At 40.1% G+C, this 22,690-nt stretch overlaps 1 protein-coding gene across 1 annotated transcript in view; it reads left to right on the forward strand.

The window, feature by feature from the left end:
* The window catches only part of PROX1 (prospero homeobox 1), a 108,932-nt gene that overhangs the window by 40,755 nt on the left and 45,487 nt on the right, over positions 1-22,690 (forward strand). The window contains exon 3 of the mRNA XM_077485762.1: positions 1,813-1,920. Coding sequence (XP_077341888.1) covers positions 1,813-1,920 — 108 coding nt within the window. The remainder of the gene's footprint in view (positions 1-1,812; positions 1,921-22,690) is intronic.

A 22,690-nucleotide genomic window follows, 5' to 3' on the forward strand; every position in this document is an offset into this window, starting at 1 on the left:
TTATCTCTATTTTTTTAATGTATTTTTTATTTTATTTTTTGTAAAGATTTAATTGTTTGGAGCTAATATAATTTGTAGAATGTCATTTATACAAGTGGTATTCAACAAGTTCAGCTACTAATGGTTATCTTTTCATAGATTTAAAAATAAATAGATAGATAGATAGATAGATAGATAGATAGATAGATAGATAGATAGATAGATAGATAGATAGATAGATAGATAGATAGATTATGATTATCTCTATTTTTTTTATTTTTTTATTTTTTTGTAAAGGTATAATTGTTTGGAGCTTATATAATTTGTAGAATGTAATTTATACAAGTGGTAGTCAACAAGTTCAGCTACTAATGGTTATCGTTTCATAGATTTAAATATAGATTGAAATATAGATCAATAGATAGATAATTCGTATTTTCTATTTAAAAATGTAATTCTTTGTATCTTATATAACCTGCGATGTGTCACTTACACAAGTGTCATCCAATAAGTTCATTTACAAGCGATCATCTTTCCAATGCTTAGAAGAATCCCGAAAACACAGTAGGAAAGAGGACTTAATTGACCTTGGGGGGCTACATTGATTTTCTCCACATGCATCTTCATTTCTGATAAATTATGAAGCCATTAATTTGCTGGGGAGATGGAGGGACCAGCCTGCAGCACAGATGTGTCCTAAGCAGACAGGCTTACAGCTCACTAAAATGCCAAGAAGTGCTGGAGGAGAATGAAAAGTCCTAAGTGTTAGGCTTCGTCGCCTGTCCTCCGAGGACTGGTGAGCTCCGTTCTACCCAATGGATTTATAGACATCACTTTTAGGTTCTAGAAAGCAAACATAACATGTCATTTCTCTATACTTGGAAATGTAATTTTATATTTGCTTAGTATATTTCCACTAGTTACCTTTTTTTAAAAATGAAAACTCTTTCCTTCCTTCCCTCCTTCCTTCCCTTCCCTTCCCTCCCTTCCATTTCATTCCCTTCCCTTTCTTTCTTTCTTTCTTTCTTTCTTTCTTTCTTTCTTTCTTTCTTTCTTTCTTTCTTTCTTTCTTTCTTTCTTTCCTTCCTTCTTTTCTTTCTCCTTATTATTGATAGTTGCTTGATAGTCATCATAACCCCCTGGCTTCACTATTTAGTAAGCCCCTAGCATGCATGCAGGATGGAAGTTCAGCCTTCACTAGCTACATATATTTTCCAAACGTATTTATTTGGGGAGCCAGAGCAACACTGTGGCAGTCCAGCAATATTTCCGGAAGGTGGTTGATATTTTTTTCTCATTACAGGTTTCCTCTAAATGGAGAATCTTAAAAAAAAAATTAAAAAAAATAATTGTCGTGATTTTTTAAATACTCTGAAATTGACCACAAGGACAAGATTCATTACTTGTAAATTTGGAGCAATGTATTTAGAGGTTTTCAATAGTGAATAGATCAGTGTTATATGAAATAACTGAAGAACACACTGAATTTTTGACCGTTGTCCATTACTCATTATAAAATTCATATCTGTCTGTTGTATATATATAGTAAATATACTGGATATAAGGATATAAATATAAATATGGATATAAATATAAGGATATAACTAAATGTTACCTAGTGAAAGAATATGTTTTCCACTAAAGCGTATATTAGAAAGGAATATTATCCACCTGCTATACAATAATATGGTTGCTTCTATATGCATGAGACTTCTATATTGTTCATACAAATGGTTCATACATGTATTAAAACTACATCATTTAACATTTTTAATTCAAATTTGTATATATTTTAGTTTCTTGAAATCTTTTCCTTGACTAGCACAATTCTACATGCAGGAAGGTCTGTCTCCTAATCATTTGAAAAAGGCCAAGCTTATGTTTTTCTACACACGCTACCCCAGTTCCAACATGCTGAAAACCTACTTCTCCGATGTGAAGGTAAGTCCTCTCATGTTGTACATATAATCTCAGTATTGTAATGATTGGAATCATCCACCAGTTCCAGCGGTGAGGGTTTTCATGTTGGATTTTATGTGCTTGGCCCTCACCTCAAGGCCTAAAGTGTATCCAGAAAAAAACACAAAAACATACAGAACAAAAATGGGTGTTATTATTGCTTGATACATACAGGGGAAAAAGCTATTACCGGTCAATACTTTTTGACAATAAATTGGTCTTTGGCTTTGAAATAAATGTACAGTCAAAACCTTAGGCTAGAATGGGGAAGGGTTAGAACTTCTGTCAGGCTTTTCTTGCTCTCTGAGTTCCCCCTGGCAAATCTTCCTAACTTTACTAACGGCCATTGTCTCTGAGATGGAGAGTGAAGAGAAATCTTACAGTCTACGTCAGAACAGGAACAGAAAGAAACACCTGTTCTGGTGGCAACTTTTGTAAGCCATTGTGAGCACCCCCTGGCCATGTTATATGGTTTGTCCCAAACCCTATAACTGACTCTTTTGCTGGACAGCTTGGTCTTTAACTGTGAATAAAATAGAAATAAAGGCACGCAAGGTAAGAAAAAAAAAAAAGAAATGTATAATCACTGGAATTATTATATTTGTTATTATTTGTTATTTGTTATTATATTATTATATTTGTATTATATATCCACTTGTGGACCGCCTCACGGGGATGTACGTCCTTTTTTTGAAGAGGGATATCTCGGTAACGGCAGCAGCTGCTGCCACAACCGAGATATCCATCTCTTCAGGCGGCGGTCGGCTGTAAGATAACGGTGGTCTCCGCAGCGGATTCGCCGCGAGATCACCACTATCGGCAGCGGGAGAGGTGCCACCCCCCTCCTGCCGCCCTCCCGCACCTTCCGCCGCTTACCGGAGCCGTCGGTAGCGGCGGAGGCGATCGGGTCCTCTTCCTAGCTGGGCATAGAGACAAGTGAGGCTAAGATGGCCCCCACTCGTCTCTATACCATAGGAGGGCGGAAGCGACGTCAAAACGTCACTTCCACCCATACCTCTTAAAGCTATATTTTTTTTTAAATGTCAGATTTTCTTTTTTTTTTTTTTTTTGCATTTTAGCCCAGATATGAGATCTGAGGACTTTTTGACCCCAGATCTCATATTTAAGAGGACCTGTCATGCTTTTTTCTATTACAAGGGATGTTTACATTCCTTGTAATAGGAATAAAAGTGATCCATTTTTTTTTTTTTTAAACAGTGTAAAAATAAATAAAATCAATTAAAATAAATAAGAAAAAAAAAATTTTTTTTTTAAAAACACCCCGTCACGACGAGCTTGCGCACAGAAGCGGGCGCATATGTGAGTAGCGCCCGCATATGAAAACGGTGGTCAAACCACACATGTGAGGTATCGCCGCGATCGGTAGAGCGAGAGCAATAATTCTAGCCCTAGAACTCCTCTGTAACGCAAAAAAATGCAACCTGTAGAATTTTTTAAATGTCGCTTATGGAGATTTTTTAGGCTAAAAGTTTGACGCCATTCCACGAGCGGGCGCAATTTTGAAGCGTGACATGTTGGGTATCAATTTACTTGGCATACCATTATCTTTCACAATATAAAAAAAAATTGGGCTAATTTTACTGTTGTCTTATTTTTTTATTCAAAAAAGTGCATTTTTTCAAAAAAAAGTGCGCTTGTAAGACCGCTGCGCCAATACGGTGTAAAAAAAAGTATTTCAATGACCGCCATTTTATTCTCTAGGGTGTTAGAAAAAAACAATATAAAATGTTTGGGAGTTCTAAGTAATTTTCTAGCAAAAAAAACAGTTTTAAACATGAAAACACCAAGTCTGAAAAAGAGGCCTGGTCCTTAAGTGGTTAAACAGTACATATATATATATATATATATATATATATATATATATATATATATATATATATATATATATATATATATATATATATATATATATATATATATTATTAATACATCATCATTATTATTATTATTATTACTATTATAATACAGGATTTATATAGCGCTAACAGTTTGCGCAGCGCTTTACAACATGAGGGCAGACAGTACAGTTACAATACAAATCAATACAGGAGGGATCAGAGGGCCCTGCTCATTAGAGCTTACAATCTATAAGTATATACAGAATACAATATTTTTGCTACAGAGCTCCTTTCATTGTAGTTTTCACCAGTAAAGTTGTGTAAATGTAATCATATCCATCTGACAGATCTAATTAAGTCTAAGTAAAAGTATATCAAAACTTTCAAAATGTAATGATATTTAAATATACATATAAGTTTAAATCGTGGGCTTCATGCAATGTATTCAAACAATAATGAATTATTTAAATAATATAGATGATAGACTTCAAGCAATTTATTCAAACATTAATGTATTATTTAGTAAATAAATAAAGACGTGAAATAAAAAATTTAAATATGTTATGCTATCATTACAGGTTTTAATTCCATAAAGTTCCCAAAATACAAACTTTTTTGCTTTTGCTATTGCTATTTTTCACCCGGAAAGTCTTTATCTATCTGACAGATGTAATACACTAAAAAAAAACTGAAGCGATAGTAAAAAAAAAAAGTTTAAACTTTAATGATATCATTTAGACGATAAATTTTGCTCAATGTGTTCAAACATTACCTGTTGCCATTGGTTTTGGTTGTAGTTAGACTCTAAAAGAAAAACTTCAGCCCTTCACTGCTGCTTTTTTTAATCACTCATTAGGACAATTAAAAAGTTAGCAACGCTTCATATCTTCTACCGATCTTTGATGAAGAAAAAGGCAGATAGGCTGCGTGTAAACAGGAAACGCGGTTCAGCCATTCTGGTCCACAGTAAGACATTGTTTACACATTAAGTAATAATCGTGTGATAAAACTCAAGGGACGCCTAAACGACGTCCAAGGGCAGCCTCCACTCCGTTCAGGGACATTCTTCTAATTGGCCCCGTCTGCGCCACTTTCCCATGCTTCTGCTTATATAAGCAAACAGTAGCTTGCCACTCTCCCTTTCTAAAGAAAACACGGCTTTGACATTTTCCCCCTGCACTTGCGGACGGAAGAAAAAACCGAAAAAACAAAAGTGTTGATTGTCCTTTATTTACAACTTAATTTGTTGTTGATGCCGTCTACGCGGAGCATAAGGAAGATGAACAAAGTGACAGATTCAGGGCACATTATTCAAATGAGGGTATGAAAGGCATTGACTTCCAGCTGCACACTCCTTTAATACACACAATATCGGGCGCTCCATTCTTATTTGTTTATTTTTTTTTACCGATGTAAATATTTCATTGTCTTGGAGTTTATGTTGAGAATTTTAAGTTTTGCATTATCTGGTCTTCATTATGCTAATCTTGCATATGGTATTTTTGCCTCTTCACATTAAATTGGTGACATAAGAAAAAGAAAAAAAAAATTATTTGGCGCTCGGAAGTGTCACTTGCCTGAAGCTCTTTATTGAGCTTGATTTACTGAAGGAGTAGAAAAGGGCTCCTCATCCAGGGTTCCGCCACTGTTGCAGTAGATTTATATCTGCCCAGTGGTGGCTTTACTTTTCCCTCTGCAGCTACTACTAATTTATTACCACCAGGTGGATTGATATTAGCCTGATGATATGCGTATAGGTCTGATTCCTGGGGCGTAGAAGATAGGCCTGACTCTCCTACAAGCACAGTGCCTTTTGAATGGAAAGGTTGCAGACTGAAGTGGATGCTAAGATTTCCTGCAAAGCCAAATAAGGAGTTCTAAGTTTCCATCTCAGATTTGTAAAAGATTAGGGTTGAGGGGCGCCCTGGTAGAAAAGTTCATAACACTTCCAGAGTTTCAGTCCAAATTTTCATTTGACAAAGGCCCCTTTTTGACAAAAGCTCACAGATCCCCCACTGATCAGAGAAGAGGGGGCTCTGCTCTATGGGCAACTAGGAGTAAATGGACTCCGATGTTCATTTACACTCGGCTACCTTCAATCTGTTTTACCTAAACAGGGGAGGTTGATTTTTAGCCGGCCTGGTGGGACCCTGAGGTCCATAGAGATTAATAGATAATATTGCCAAAAAAACAAAACAGACAGGCAGACTTGATCATATTGCCCATGTGAAAGGGGCCTACTTTGACCGCCGGCTGTGTTGTCAAAACGTTTCTATCCTGAATGCGATTCTTCGGCGTTCAGGAGATGAAGGTTGAGGGAGGTCAAAGCTCCCCTAATTGCAACAACTCCTAACTCTTGTAAAAGCCTATGTGTATATTGACATATAGGCATTTATGGAGTTCAGTTTAGGAGCTTTGGTAAAAGAAATATCAAAAGCTCCTAAAGTTTAGGAGCTGTATTGTACACAAAGCCTTAGGCCCCTTTCACACTGGGGCTCTTTGCAGGCACTACAGCGCTAAAAATACCGCCTGCAAAGTGCCCTGAAACAGCCGCTGCTTTGTCTCCAGTGTGAAAGCCTAAGGGCTTTCACACTGGAGTGGTGCGCTTGCAGGGCGGAAAAAAAACTACTGCAAGCCGCATCTTTGGAACGGTGAAGGAGCGGTGTATTCACCACTCCTAAACGGCTCCTGCCCATTGAAATCAATGGAGCAGCGCGACTATACAGCCGGCAAAGCGCCGCTACAGCGGCACTTTTGCGGGCGGTTTTAACCCTTTTTTGACCACTGGCAGGGGTTAAACCCGCCCTGCTAGTGGCCAAATAGCACCGCTAAAACTACGGTAAAGCGCTGCTAAAAATAACGGCACTTTACCACCGATGCACCTCCCGCCCCAGTTTGAAACGGGCCTTAGAGTAGGAAGAGAAGCCAGCACGTTTCAGGCGATATGTTTCCCTCTTCATCAGGACTAGTTTATAGAAAAATTAAACATGATATAAATAACTTACAGGAACATCAAAATAATTCATAGATTGTACAGTACGTTCAAATGGAACATAAAAAGTAATAAAAATAGTGGTACATTTAGTGATCAATTGTTAAAATCGATATTCTCTGTCAGATTTGTGGTATGCCGACGGTTGTAATGGCAGTCTTGACTTAGTACAGTGCATCAAAGGTTACACTTTGGGGGTTATTTATGAAAGGCAAATCCACTTTGCACTACAAGTGCAAGCTACAAGTGCAAAGTGCACTTGAAATTGCACTGAAAGTGCACTTGGAAGCGCAGTTACTGTAGATTCTGAGGGGGACATGCAAGGGAAATAAAAAACAGCATTTTAGCTTGCACATGATTGGATGATAAAATCAGTAGAGCTTCCCCTCATTTCAGATCTACCCCTCAGATTTTCACTTGTAGTGCAAAGTGGATTTGTCTTTCGTAAATAACCCCCAATGTCTGCCTGTATATACACTGCTAGTGGTATTACTAATACTTTTATCTCCTGCTGATTAAAGCAGTATTAAACTCAAAACAAAAATGTAATATATTGCAGCTTACCAATCATTAGATGTGGTGGCTGCATTCATTTTATTTTTCTAGGCCTTTTCCCTCAGTTTTCACTTGGTGATCCAGTAACACATCTCCTGTAACATAGTTCTGGATAAATGAGTACAGGGGGTACAGCAGACAGCAGCATTGTCAGCCTGGGGGGAGGGAAGTGTTAAATGTACTAGCAGATTTGGATACACTAACAAATTGAAGCCAAAATCTAGCTTGCACTTTATAACAGTTATAGCAAACTTTATTTTTTTTCCTTTTGGGATAAAGCTTTTACATAAATAAAAGTTTATCATTGTAAGCACCCCTGCCACTATTAAATGCTTAGTCTCATCCCTGTAACTGCTACCTCTGCAAGTGAGCTTGTTCTTTTGAACAACAGACTTACTGGCTGGATCACCAGATGAAAATAGAAGAAAGAAAGCCTAAACATGATATCTAATGCAGCCATTACATCTAAGAATTGGTAAGCTGCAAAATAAGTGTTTGCTTTTGGGTTTATTGCTACTTTAATTTCAGAACTTTAGTAAAAAAAATAAAAAAATAACTTTTTTATTGGCTTCTATTTTTGTGCAGTCTTTGACATTTCTGGGCACCAATGCAATGTTAAAGTTTTTCCCCTGAACATCCAGGCAAAGTTGGACTTTTGCAATGAGCACCATTTAAACATTAGTGCTGCCACTGAGCACCAGTACAAAGCTGGCCATACTCTGATGGGATTTTTTCCCCACCAGGTGACCCTGCCAGCCTTGCTTTGTTCGACTAAAGCCAATCATGTGACTTTGGTGGAACAAGCCTGCTGGACATTTTTAATCAAAACAGATGCTGCATCTAATCAGATGCAACCGTTGTATGGGTATTCTGGCAGCTGCCGCCACTGGCTGTCAGTATACAGTTGCCCAGCAGGGGGATTCAACCATACATGCTGTTTAGCACGGATAGAGGAACTTGTTATAGCTAACAGTGTATGGCCAGCTTTAGTGTTACCTCTGAGCACCAATGCACATCATTATTTTGTGACAGTTATTCAGATGTTCAATTTTGTTTTAGATTTTAATACTGTTTGCTATAGCTGCTTATTTTGTTGCTTTATCTGTGATCTGTAGATGCAAAAATGTTTTCAAGGGTTCTTCAACGGTAAAACGTTTGAGAAAGACTTGAGTAGGATATTCTTACTTTGGAAAGTGAATGTTAACTTAGCTGAAGTTGGATTCAAACCAATCATCCAATCGTAATCAAGCATAAATCCTGTTTTATTCTGATTTCCCTTGAACATGACTTCATCCTCATAGTGTATACAGCCTCTTCTTTAGAAAATAGACCCCGTTGACCTCAGATATTAACCCTATGGGAAAAGGAGGAGAAATGCAAACCAGCACCACTAAGATTCATCTGTTCACAAACAATTGGCTGAAAAAGGCTAACATGTCAAGCTTTGCCGAGATTGACTGGCAGGGAGGGGGGGGGGGGGGTATGCACCTGTTATTATCCAAAGTCATGAACAAATCAAAAACCTCAACTAAAACTTTTCTTAAAGAGGCACTGTCAACCCCCCCCCCCCCCCAACCCCTTATGAATCATCATTTATGTGCTCCCTAGACACTCCCTCCTCCATCACAGCACTGAGATCACCACTGTCAGCGACCAGAGTGATTGGTAACATGGTTCCCTTATAACAGGACTTTAGCCTACCAATTGGCTGCAAAAGGTAGGGAAAAGTTCAAGCTAAAAAATGTTTCTTGATGAAGCATGGAAGGAAGAACCCTTGCTAAGGTTTTTGTAGTTGTTCAAGCCTCCATTAGAAAGATTTATCCTACCATCCTGACAATGGTTTCACCAGATAGGAAGTGTGGGAAAATCTGCAACGAGGACATAGACAGAAATATAAATCTGATGGAGTTCTAGGCTTCTACTACTCTACTAAAGAAAAGCATTAAAGCATTTTATTTCTGTCTGTGTTGCTGTTGGAGATAGAGTTGCATTCCTTTAAACCTGAACACCTTTGAATTACACAGGTTCTGAGGCTAATTTATTGCAGGTAAGGCACCAAGTGAGTTAAATTACCACCTTAATCCCCCACATAACCTGCCTAATTAATATGTGTTCGGGATTAAAGGGATGAGGTGGCAACTCTAGTTGGAGAGTTCCTCTTACTTCTTGTCTGGTAAACCATTATCAGCAGGAAAGGATTGAAGAAGAGATCTTTCTAGAGGGGATATAAAAACTTGCAGGGTTTCTAATCCTTCTCCACTCTACCAATAACTAAGTAAAAAGGTTTTGTTTGGACATACACTAAGAACGTATGTAATATAACTGGCATGCTATGACTGGTCTTTACCTTGATTACTGATTTGTCTTTGAATGGTCTTAAAGGGGTTGTAAAGGTTCGTTTTTTATTTTCTAAATAGGTTCCTTTAAGCTAGTGCATTGTTGGTTCACTTACCTTTTCCTTCGATTTCCCTTCTAAATGTTTTTTTTCTTTGTTTTCTTTGTCTGAATTTTTCACTTCCTGTTCCTGCTCAGTAAGCTGTTCTGGCTGACTAAACACCGCTCAGATGATGGTGTGAAGTTTACTGAGGAGAAACAGGAAGTGAGAAATTCAGACAAAGAAAAAAAATATTTAGAAGGGAAATGGAAGGAAAAGGTAAGTGAACCAACAATGCACTAGCTTAAAGGAACCTATTTAGAAAATAAAAAACTAAGCTTTACAACCCCTTTAATTAACCAGGTCATAGCTAGTACAGCTAGTATAGCTAGTTACGTTCAGCTGTATTTGTTCTGTAACCTTGAAGAAATGACGCAACTTCTCCAACCTCTTTCATCAGTTGGATTAAAGTGGAAGAAACTCTTGGCTATAAATATTCTTAAAAATGTTCCCTTCCCCCTCCTGCTGCCTAACCTGTGTAAAAAAGATTTGTGTACCTACCTATTTTCAATCCATTCCGGTCATCTGATCCTGAAGCTCTGTTTAAGGGAGCGCTCAACAACTGTGAATTCCCGCAGTGGTGACGTGACCCAAAGGCACCCATAGCCCAGCCCTTGTGGTCGTTTTTTCCTCTCCCCTGCAGCAGCCGCTCACTGGCACGGTAAGCCGGAGCTGCTCGATCACGTGACCAGACCAGATTGGATAAAAATAGGTAAGTACACAGATAGGTTTATACAGGCTATGCAAGATAGGTATGAGGAAGGGGAACATTTTTTAAGAATTGTTAGAGTTAGGCTTTTCTTTCTCTTTAAGGTGTTGGTGCCACATGTGTTGATATAAAGGTTCAGGTGGAACTGAAGAAGTGGCTTGGAGAAGCTGCAAAACATTTTTATAACATTACAAAAAATAATCCAGTTGAATATTACTATTTACTACTAGCCTTAATAATTACCCATCCATAATCAATAATTAACACCATCTGAAGTGAAGCATTCATAAGACTGCAATTTTCCATCTCTGTTGTTTAAGCTGCTATTCTGATTAGTATTCCTACAAAGTCTGCTCCTGCTTTGTACCGATTTGCTCCTCTTATCAGTATATATTCAAATGCGGACCAGCCCCAGAACCCTAACATTGATGCTTTGATAAAACTATAAAAGGCTGTTTAACTTAAAGCAGATGCCTAGTTTGAAAGCTTTATTAAGTTTGTATACAGCTTTGCAGATTTGATAGGGAGACGGCCACCTGTCTTTTCTTGTCAGCTGTAATCACTAATTTTATATTAGGCGAGAGCTTTAAAAAGCAACAAACTCTTCTTCAATTATACCGGGCACGTGGCGTTAATCATTATGGGCTCTTGTGTGGTTGAAACAAGTCAGCTGTGTTTGTCCACTTTATTTAATAGTCAGAAGCCGCTTGGTGTTAGAGTGTAGGTTTACGTTAGTTCTACGCATATGAATTTCATCTATAGCTAGTACATAAATTGCAGGCGTCGACTGGCTGTTTAACTGTTATGGCATTTGTCAGAAGGTAGAGAGTGTGCAAAAATATTCATGGACTATCTTGATGTGGTGTGGGCAGCTCAGTTGAAAAAAGGAAGCCAATGATTCAAAAGTGATATTTCAGGTACAGGTGAAGTCTGGCACAGTCACTGACTCTTTTGTTGCCAACCTTGGAATTTTCAGACAACACTGACCCTTCATTTAAACCTCACACTAACCCCCCGAAACCCTAACACTTACTCTCTCTGTAACCCTAACACTAACCCTCCCTGTAATCCCAACACTGACCTTCCCTAATTAAAAAAACGAACCTGCCCTGTAAATTTAACACTTACCCTCCCATAAGCTTAACAATAATCCTCCCAGTAAATTTAGCACTAACCCTCCCTGTCACCCTAACACTACCCTCCTTGTACCCTAACACTGACCCTCCCTGTAAACCTAACACTGACCCTTCTTGTTACCTAAACACTAACCCCCCTCTGTCACCCTAACACTAGACTCTTTGTAACCCTAACACTGACCCTCCCTGTAAACCTAACACTGACCTTCCCTGTTACCAATAAAACTAACCCTCCTTGTAACTTTACCACTGACCCTCCCATAAGCTTAAAAATAACCATCCCTGTAAATTTAGCACTAACCCTCCCTGTCACTCTAACACTAGCCCTCCTTGTACCCTAACACTGACCCTTCCTGTTACCCAAACACTAACCCTCCCTGTAACTTTACCACTGACCCTTCATGTCACCCTAACACTAACCTCTCTTGTAACCCTAACACCGACCCTCCCTGTAACCCTAACACTGACCCTCCCTGTAACTTTACCAATGACCCTCCCATAATTTTACTGCTGACTCTCCCTGTCACCCTAACACTAACCCCCCTTGTAGCCCTAACATTGACCCTTCCTGTAACCCAAACACTAACCCTCCCTGTAACTTTACCACTGATCCTCCCATAAGCTTATCAATATACCTACCTGCAAATTTACCACGGACCCTCCCTGTCACCCTAACACTAATCCCTCGTACACACGACCAGACTTTTTGACAGTAAAGGTCTGACGGAACGAGTCCGTCAGACAATTAATTTGATCGTGTGTGGGCTCCATCGGACCTTTGCTTGCCAAAAATCCAGCGGACTTTAGAAATAGAACATGTTTTATATTTTCCCGGTGGAACTCCGCCGGACCGAGAAAGCCATTTGTGTGTATGCTAGTCCGACGGACAAAAACCGACGCTAGGGCAGCTATTGGCTACTGGCTATGAACTTCCTTATTCTAGTTCGGTCGTACGTCATCATGGTCAAATCCTTCGGACTTTGATGTGATTGTGTGTGTCCAAGTCTGTTCATTCAGAAAGTCCACCAGAACTCCGCCGAAAGTCCGTCAGGAAAACTGTCGGACCTAGTCCGTCGAAAAGTCCGGTCGTGTGTACACGGTATAACCCTCCTTGTACCCTAACACTGACTCTCCCTGTAAATTTACCACTGACCCTCTCGTAAGCTTAACAATAACCCCCTATAAATTTATCATTGACCCTCCCTGTCACCCTAACACTAACCCTCCCTGTAACTTTAACACTGACTTCCATAAGTCTAACAATAACCTTCCCTGTAACTTTACCTTGACCCATCTTGTCACCCTAACACTAACCCTCCTTGTAACCCAAATGGTAATCCTCCCTGAAACTTTAACACTGACCCTTCCTGTAATCTTAGCTCTAATGTGCTCTGTATTCCCATTACCAATGCTCCTTGTGAATCTAACTCTAATCCCCCTGGTAACTCTAAGCCCCTGTACACACGGTCGGAGATTTCGACAACCAAATCCGTCGGATTTTGCCCGTCAGATTTTGTCTGTTGGATCTTGTCCGAAACTGTTGCATACATACGGTCGGACAAAGTTGTCGAAAAATATGATCTTTCAGAACGTGATGACGTAATTTCGTTACGATGGGACTACATTCAGGCTAGTAGCCAATAGCTTTGATGTAGGAATTTGATCTGAGCATGCGTGGCACTTGGTCCGATCAAAATTCTCTACACATGATCGGAGTATGTCCGATCGGCCCAGTTGGTCGGGAAATATTTCCAACAAGTTGGAAAATTGGGTCCGACGGATATTCCGACGGAATCAGTCTGATGCATACCACACACAGTCGGATTATCCGACAACACGGTCCGATAGGACACATTCCGACGGATTCTCCGACCCTGTGTACAAGGGCTTACACTAACCCTTTCTGTATTCCAAACACTAACCATCCCTGTAACCCTTATATTGACCCTTACTGTAATTTTTACTCCAAACCTCCCCATATGCCTAATTCTAATCACTAATTCTAACCCTATCACTCAACCATTCTTGTGTAAACGTAACCCCTTCCTTGCATACTCACCTCTACAGTGCCAGGTTTCTCTGTATCAAGACCAACCCTTCCGATGTGAAAAGAGCCAAAGTCCCAGAGATAGAATCTACTAATTCATGCACAAGGTCTATATTAGCTATGTAGTAGGTGAAATACTGATGGAACAGAGGAATGTATGCGCTGAAAAGCATTTCATTTATGAGTAGGTTATGCCCGCTATAACTGCATAAAATAAACGTTCTTCTCAAAGTAGCAAGCATAAACTGCAAAGTGAAATCACAAACTTGTTCCAATCTAAAGTTAATTTAATACATTATAGGCAAATTCAGCTTCTGCTGCTTCACAAAGCTTCTATGTGGCACTTGAGTTTCCTGTTACGGTTCTGTAAAAAAGTCCCTTTATGAGAACAACAGTAAATGGTTGGAACCAAGGAAAGTACTGGCCTCCATTTTTTCAGGCTCAGATTTGGGACCATTTAGATAATAAGGATATCACCAGCCACAAGGGTTTTACCAGTGAACTTCAAAATAATGATGCCAGAATGAAAGCCACACACATTAAATTCCAAAGCTATCATTTTACAGAAATTAATATAAGAGCTGTGCGCATTAGGAGGCCATACTCCCCCAGTCTCGCAGCACTTACCCACCATGCCTATTGCTGATTTTGGATGTAAATATATGAGAGCTCCAAAACAGCATCTAATAATAAAATGTTGCAAAAAACAAGAAATTGTTGAGAACCTCTGAGCTGGCAAATGACACCGTTCTCTTTTTTCAAGAGGTGCCACCTGGAAGAGTAGAAGGCTTTATTTAGCCTCAAACATCTCCTGGTTTGGCACAAACAGTATCACTGGTGATAGCGCTCGGAGTAGGCCTTTGTGCCAGAGTGGTTTTACGTCTGGTGCCGCTTCCTTTCTGAAACAGGAGCCTTTGTGAGAGGCAGTGTCAGAGCCCAGATAAGAGAATTGATTTCACCCTAGTGTTATATTAATTGTGCAGGTCTTTAGGCCACATGGCTCTCTCCCTCATCCAAAGCTGGCTGTAGGCTCTGCAGGTGTTATCACCTCAAGGGTCAGGAGGGTTCAGAAGAGATTTAGAAAGAAAACTAAGCCTTTTTTACTGCTGTCAAGAGAAGCAGAAAAAAGAACAGCTGCTGGGAGGTGAATGTAATCACTTTGCATGTAATGCTTTAATAGGTCTTGCACAGAGCAAGGGCAGAATTTTATAAGACAGAGGCATAATTAATGAGGCGATGCAAAGAGCAATAATAGTGTATATAACCACATAGCAACCAAGCAAAACATTTTGTCATCAATCAGAACATTCCAGAATTGGGGTCCTATCTATTGAGTCCTCTATTTGTATCTAAGCTCAGACCATCCAGCACGACCAGTTCAAGAGATAAGGGCTGCTCGGTTCTTAAACCGATCTCTTTCTTACCTTGCCTAGAGATACCTACACACTTTGGAGACTTTTCATTCAATCTGCCTCAGATCAGGAAGAACATTTGTATGTCTCTAAGTCACACCAGAGCACAAACACCAAATTGTACCCGATCTTTCTCAAGGACAGAGTTTACTGACTGAATGACTTTCTCTCTGGGTGATTGCTATTGTTTTACTCAAGGTAGTTGGTGTCGACATGCTATGCACTCCCCTCGCCCTAGGCACTCTTTTCAGTTTTTCTCTGTCCAGGGCAAATGTGCATTCTTGTAGCATATTTTGATTTTTGGAGCAGCTGGATTGGCAATGTCTGCAAGTCAGTGAAATTGCCATTGTTACTTTGCCCATTTAAGGATACCCTTCATGTCACCCCCTCCATTGCTCTAAATTCTTTCTGTGACAGTGCTTGGGCCTGAGCAGCCAACCATCACACTCAAACACTGTTACATGGGACGACGCAGTGCTGTCATCCACTTCAGTAAGCGTTGATACCATTTGAAATCAGATGCTACCCAGGGTAAAGTTCTGCAGTGAGGTGGTAGTAAAGCAGAGCAGCTGGGTGGGTATACCTTACTGGGGATGGGCTTTCAGGAGACACTGTCACTCTGCTCTGAATACCAGGTGACCAATCCAATAGTTTATACATGTAGGGTGGGTTTAAAGATTGTTCAATAATGACATAACCCCAATCCAATTTCAGGAAAAAAAAACACTAAGCAGGGACAGTCTAACAGAAAGCAATGGACCATCTGCAGTATCTGTTTAAAGTTGTTGTAAACAATCACCTTGAAAAACAACCCATTCAGTTTAAAATAGAAAAGAAAGGCAAAACATTTGTTTATAGATATAAAAAACCCCATCTAAATACCTTTTTTACCTTTTTTTATAAGTGATCACATTCCCTCTGTTCTCAGCTGCATAAGAGCTGGGGGGAGGAGAAACAGCAGCACCCTGAACTTCCCAGCAAAAGGCTGTGCAAGGGGTGTGTGTCAGGACAAGTCTGATCATTGGAGTATAGCACACTGAGTTCTCAGCACAGCTAGAGAACTGACCACTGTATGTTCTCCTACTCAGTGTGGTCAGTTTTTATTAGGAAAGCAGAGGGACTGGCAGGAACACCAGGGATTTCACACAAAGGAAGTAATACAAAGAGAACAGGATACTTTCTTATACAAGTACATTGTACAGCAGGCACATATCAGGAATATGAAATATTGGGTTTTCATACTCTTTAAGAACTCCTTGTGCTCAGGTGATCTAAATTTCCTGGCCCTTAGGTCACAGGAAAGAGCCTTAGAGCAGATTTTGTGGTTTCCGAACTAACAGCTTGTGTACCTGTATTCAAAAGGTATATATATCCACCACATTTGTGAAACTACAAGTCAACAAAAGACACTGCCAGGTGATTCGGTAATTTCAGTCTTCCCCCTTAAAATTTGCTGTCCATTGTGCAGTTTCTATGCAGTTGGAAATTCAGCAATTCATTGATATACTCATCTCTCCTTAACAGGTTGGGGTGGGTTTTGAATCTGAAAATACCAACCCCAAATTGTCAAAAATAGATTAGTAGATTGCCCAGACCCCCCCCCCCCCCCCACACACAAAATCAGATCAAACAAATAAAATATTGGTCAGTAGGCAGGTTTAACTATGTGTTTACTATGCTCCAGGTGGGAAGGTGAGATGGAGGGTCTATAGATTGGACATTCTGATCCTTGCCTCTAAAAAAAGTGTAAGGACACCATTTAGGTCGGCTTTCACCTCTGGAACTAAAATCCCCACCAACTTAGGGTACAGTTTAATAACTGTAGGGACTCTGGTGAGACATTAATTCTGGAACCAATCTCGTAAGATATTAGCAATAACTACATTGTAATTTGTTACTAAACTTGGTTTTCTGGACCTCTTGGATGAAACAGTAACAAAAAGTGGATTTAAACAAGTTTGGGACAATCACAGCTGTATATCCAGACAAGAAAACAAACAACCCCCCCCCCCCCCCCCCAAAAAAAAAAACAACCATACTTAACTCAAATAAATGGGCCAGACTTGATGGACCACTACTATAGTTCCCAGTGGAAAAATTAAACCTGGACACCGACCTTGTAAGATATCAGCCCTAACTGCACCGCCATGTTCAACTAAACACGCTTATTAAACATTACATAGGTAATTATTGATTTTAACAGAGGTTTTGCAATAGCTTTTCTTCTGACTTGGATTTGTAAATTAATTTTGAATCTCTTGTAAAGTGTGGCCTCCTGGGAATCCCTCTGTAGTGCCCCAGTGGGAATAGCCAGCTTTGACCTCATTAGATCCTGATTGAGAGGCACCGTGGGGTCAAGCATAAAGAATCCTTTTATCCTGTATCGCTCAGCATCTTGCCTATTCTCTCAAACTTCGCCTTCTAACAGCGTACAGGCTGCGAGCTGAGCCGAACAAAGCTGCAGAGGAAACAGGTTATCTCTATACCCCATATCACAAGTGGTTTAATTTTAGGGGTTTGTCTTCAATGACACTGTTTGACTTGGGACAGCTGTAGGGAAGCATCAGGTTTCCCAGTAACAAAACGGTTAATCATTCACATAATTGAATCAGGCCTTCATGCAACAGGGATTTCCTTTCTGTGGACAGCACACTTTACTGCAAATCTGACTGCTCTGTTGTGAAAATATATTGATTTTCCATAGAGAAAAACAAAGATATTCCAAGTGTGATAGCTTTTACCTTTCAAAATATATCAAAAGGGCAAGTGATCAGTCAGTTGAGTGCTCACTATGAATATAGTACAAAGATTTTGCTAATACTGGTACATGTTTATGCATTAAAATGAGGTTGGCCATAGATGGGTTAGGGTAGCCCCAAACAGAAAGACAGGGCATACATCTGCCCATGTGCATACACTGTTTCTGATGGGATGGGAGGGAAGTAGGGCACTTATTATTTACCAGTTCTATGAAGCAGTCTTTAGTCCCTTTCTCCCAAAAGTCTTTTGAAAATCCATACCACCAAAGATAACACTGAACTTCAGATTTGGATTTGGCCTTGAGACCTTGATATTCAGTACGTATTTAAAACAGACCTTGCACTCCAAGTACAGTCAGCTTTTTTAGTGTGGTCCCTTTCCCCTTGCTAAAATGAATCATTCGACTTTAAAGAAACACCTTTGGGAGAAAAAAGACAATTTACTCACAAAAAGATGCTGCAACACCGTGCAGGATCATCTAATCACAAGGATCGGGCTACTGAGGACACTGTAGGATTTCATCATCCCAAGGATCATGATGGTACCCTCCCCTAGGCACTGTGAGCAAAAGACAGAAGAAATTTAAGAGTATTATTAACTTTTTTTCACCCCATAAGATTTCTTTTTTCAGTTTAATGCAGCTTTTTTTATAAGGGGGGAGGAGGTGCAAGGTCCATGTAAGGCCCCATGCACACTGGGCCCTCCATCCAAGGACGGATGGAGGGCACAGGAGTCCCATCCAGCTTGCTGCCGTTAGCCTCTGCAACTCTATGAGAGTCTGACAGTTTCTGTGGTTTGATTGGACTGGACAGCGCACCTAGCCATACCTTCTGCATTTTCCTACAATCCAGATACAAAACAGACAAGCTGTGGAAAATGAGCCACACTTTCTGGACATGTGTCATTCCTAACCAAAATCAAAATCATCTTTCATTATTCATAATATTCCTAATAGGTAAAACCTGTAACTGACCAAAGTGGGCAACTAAATACCATGGCTTGTTACAGCCTTAACGTAAATACAAGATTTAGGCTAGGTTTAGCGGCTCCCAGCAGGAGTCCAGTGCGTCTCCATTCACCGTTTCAGGTGCGATTTCAGCCTGCATCCAATTCGCATAAGTGTGAACCCAGCCTAAGGCCGCGTACACACGCGGGGACTGTTCGGCCAACTTTGTCCGCTGAACAGTGTTTCGGCGGACAGTCCGCCCGTGTGTGGGCTTTCAGCGGACAGTTTCAGCGAACAGTTTGCTGAACAAGGTTTTTCGGAATTTCCGAAAAACTGTCCGCTGAAACTTGGTTTCAGCGAACAGTCCCCTCGTGTGTAGGCTTGTTCGTCAAACTAAGTTCCGCGCATGCTCAGAAAGGATTTACACGCCGAAAGTTGTAATGCAATGTATAGGACGTCGTATTTTGCGTCCCGTCGTACGTGCCGTTCACGTCATCGCGCACGGTTTCAGCAAACTGTTCGTACGTCGTGTGTGGCCATGTCCGTCCATGCTAATTTTGAGCGGACTGTTTGCCGAAACTGTTTGACGGACAAAGTTGGCCGAACAGTCCCCGCGTGTGTACGCGGCCTTAGAGTTTTATTTTATGTGTGGCGAATCTTGACAGCTTTGTATCGTGACCTTCTAATGTATGTCCTGAAAATTGTCCTAGCACATTAAACCAGGTTTCAATTTTAAGCAATTTTGTACATAGAATACCATATGTACAAACAAAATATCTAAAAGATTTGTCCTCCTATACAAGTTCTGGAAAGAATCTATTCCAAATGCTCCAGTATAGCAAACATGATGCCGGTAACCAATGCTGAGGGTTCAGCAGTTTAACTGAAGCCATGACTTTTGAATTTGCAAAAAATTCACATTCTAGTTTAACTCGAACATGTCTGCTACTGATCCTTAAAGGTCTTATGCCGCGTACACACGACAGGACTTAAGTCCAGCAGACTTTCGACGGAGTTCTGACAGAGTTCTGATGGACTTTCCGAATGAACGGACTTGGCCACACACAATCACACCAAAGTCCGACGGATTCGAACGTGATGACGTATGACTGGACTAGAATAAGGAAGTTCATAGCCAGTAGCCAATAGCTGCCCTAGCGTCGGTTTTAGTCCGTCAGACTAGCACACACACGAGCGGATTTCTGGGTCCGGCAGAGTTCTGTCGGAAAAATTTGAAGCATGTTCCATGTCTAAAGTCTGTCAGACTTTTGCGAATCAAAAGTCCGTTGCAGCCCACAAACGATCGAATAGTCTGCCGGAATCATTCCGTCAGACTTTGGATGTTGAAAAGTCCGCTCGTGTGTACGGGGCTTTAGAGATACGTCAGCCAGTAAGCCATTTTCAGATTTCACAAGTTGTTGGGAGCCAGCCACATTCATCAAATAATACGTTTTCTTCCACTTACGATCATTGAATGTGTTTTTGAATGTAAAAACCTAGTAGTAGAAGTAGATGGAAAAAATATAACGTATCAAGTTTCATTGCAAATGCTTTATCAACTATTTACAAAATGGTTGATAAATTATTTAAAAAAAAAAATTTATTACCTCATTCTTCTTGCAGTCATATCATTACTATTGCCCTTCTTTCTCCCCAAGATTTAAGGTCGGTGGTTGGAGATTGAGGGGAGGGGATATATCCTGTGGTGTCATAAGCTAACTACATAACTACAGGCCAATCGTGCATTGGTATAGTGGCATGTTCTGTAGGTCTTAGCCCTTGTACACACAGTCGGAGATTCCGACAACCAAATCCGTCGGATTTTGTCTGACGGATTTTGTCTGACGGATTTTGTCCGAAACTGTTGCATACACACGGTTGGACAAAGTTGTCAGAAAATCCGACGTGATGACGTTATTTCGTAACGATGGGACTACGTTCACGCTAGTAGCCAATAGCTTTGGTGTAGGAATTTGATCTGAGCATGCGTGGCACTTTGTCCGATCGGAATTCTCTACACATGATCGGGGGATGTCCGATCGGAGCATTTTGTTTGAAAATTTGGTCCGTCGGATACTCAGGCAGAAACAGTCCGATGTAGACCACACACATTCGGGAATATCAAACAAATCGGTCCGATCGGACACATTCCGTCGGAATCTCCGACCGTGTGTACAAGGGCTTAGAGAAGAAGGAAGCTGACCAATCTAGCACGATCTTCTTTTGTGTTTATCCTGGTCATAAACAAACAGGAAGCCTTTCAACATCACCAGAAATGTAGTGTTCTTTGCATTTATGCTACAAATAAAAGGACACATGACATTCACTGCCATAAAAAGTGAAATGTAGTACCTACTGTGTAAATGTTAGGTTACCATTTGGGGTGGAGGAAGGGAGCAGTACTGTTAGTCTACTTTAACAGAGAGGTTTTGACGTGTTCTTCTGTTAATCTGAATGAACAATATCAGGATAGGAATAATACAACTTGGTCCTGGCCTTCTGGTCCTCAGACTGTTCATAAGTTCTTCAGTTGAAAAACTGTAGCTCATTGATCACCAACATGATGCTCTTCGCATAAATGAACATGAAGAAGACAAGAGCCATTGTTGTTTGTTGGGCAATCAGGCTGGAGCCCGTGTGAATGAAACTATAGTCTCCCTACATGTGCTAGATTTACTAAACAGAGAATTAGCGTAATTTGCTAATTGAAGGAGAATTTGCATCAACAATTTGCACATTACACATGCAGATACATTGTGATTGTGAACTGCAATCATCTGGTCTTTTGTCAATGTTCTCACCAGTTGTGATATGAATAAATAGGAAGTTTTTTGTTTGCACAATGCAACTTTTTCTCCATGGCGGCAGCAGATTTGGAGCTACACATAAGCTTTCAAAAATTCCAGAGAGATACATTGTTGATAATTTTGTTATATTAAGTGTTATTGAGGAGAATACATTTCCACTTTTTTCTTATTTTTAGCTATTATTTAATTGCCAATAAGAAATCAACAAAAGATCTCATAAAGCCTAGTTTCAGTTGGAAAACTGTGTCGTTTTACCTATGCTGACTTAGGATCTTCTAACCCATACTCATAACAAGGGTCCTTGAAAGCCTTTTGAAGCACAAATACTACTTTAAAAAATTGTTCATATATGTGCATATGTTTAAATCTGCCACACTCCCTTTATCTTTCTTTTTTCATTTATAAATAATATCTCTAAGCAGGTTCCAAAAATTGTGGAACTTAAGGAGGATCTCCACCCTTAAACAAATGTGATGTTGGCCTGCCTCCCTGCCCCTCCCTCTTTCACAATTAAATATTATGGTTTTAAATTCATTTTTTCTTTCTACATTTATTTGTGCTGCAAAACAGCACTTCCTCATTTCTTGCCTAGGTGAGAATGATGTGTGTTGTCCCCAGAGGGATTCAGGTCCCGAGTAGGCCATGAGGCACATATGTACTTGCACAGGTTTCCCCTAAGCATGCACAAACATAGCAATTATGTCCAAAAATTTGCCATCTTTGAGCATTGAGGAAAAATCTCCTACACATGTACCGATGTGCTAAGGGAGTTTGCAAGGAGCCGTAGGCCAGGCAGAGCCCTTCGGCACATCTAGTCAGGGGTCAAAGGAAGAAGCAGAGCAGATAAATAGGCTAAACTTTTTTTTGGGCTAGATCAGGGTTTCTGGTTATTTTCTGCTGTTTGTTTACTGTTGGTGAGTTTTTCCTTCACTTGCTGTCCCAAAAATGTAATTCTGAAATGAAATCTACAAAAGTTAGGAGAATTCTTAGACAGTTATGACCCAAACAGGTTTCCCCATTGGAAGATTTATCCTTACGCTTATGTAAAAGTTTGGATCTACCGCACTTTCTGTTCAGGGGACAATGATCAGTGCT

This window comes from Lithobates pipiens, unplaced genomic scaffold (genome assembly GCF_037356315.1).
Source record: "Lithobates pipiens isolate NorthernLeopardFrog02 unplaced genomic scaffold, aLitPip1_a1.2 Scaffold_18, whole genome shotgun sequence".
NCBI classification, from domain to species: Eukaryota; Metazoa; Chordata; class Amphibia; order Anura; family Ranidae; genus Lithobates; species Lithobates pipiens.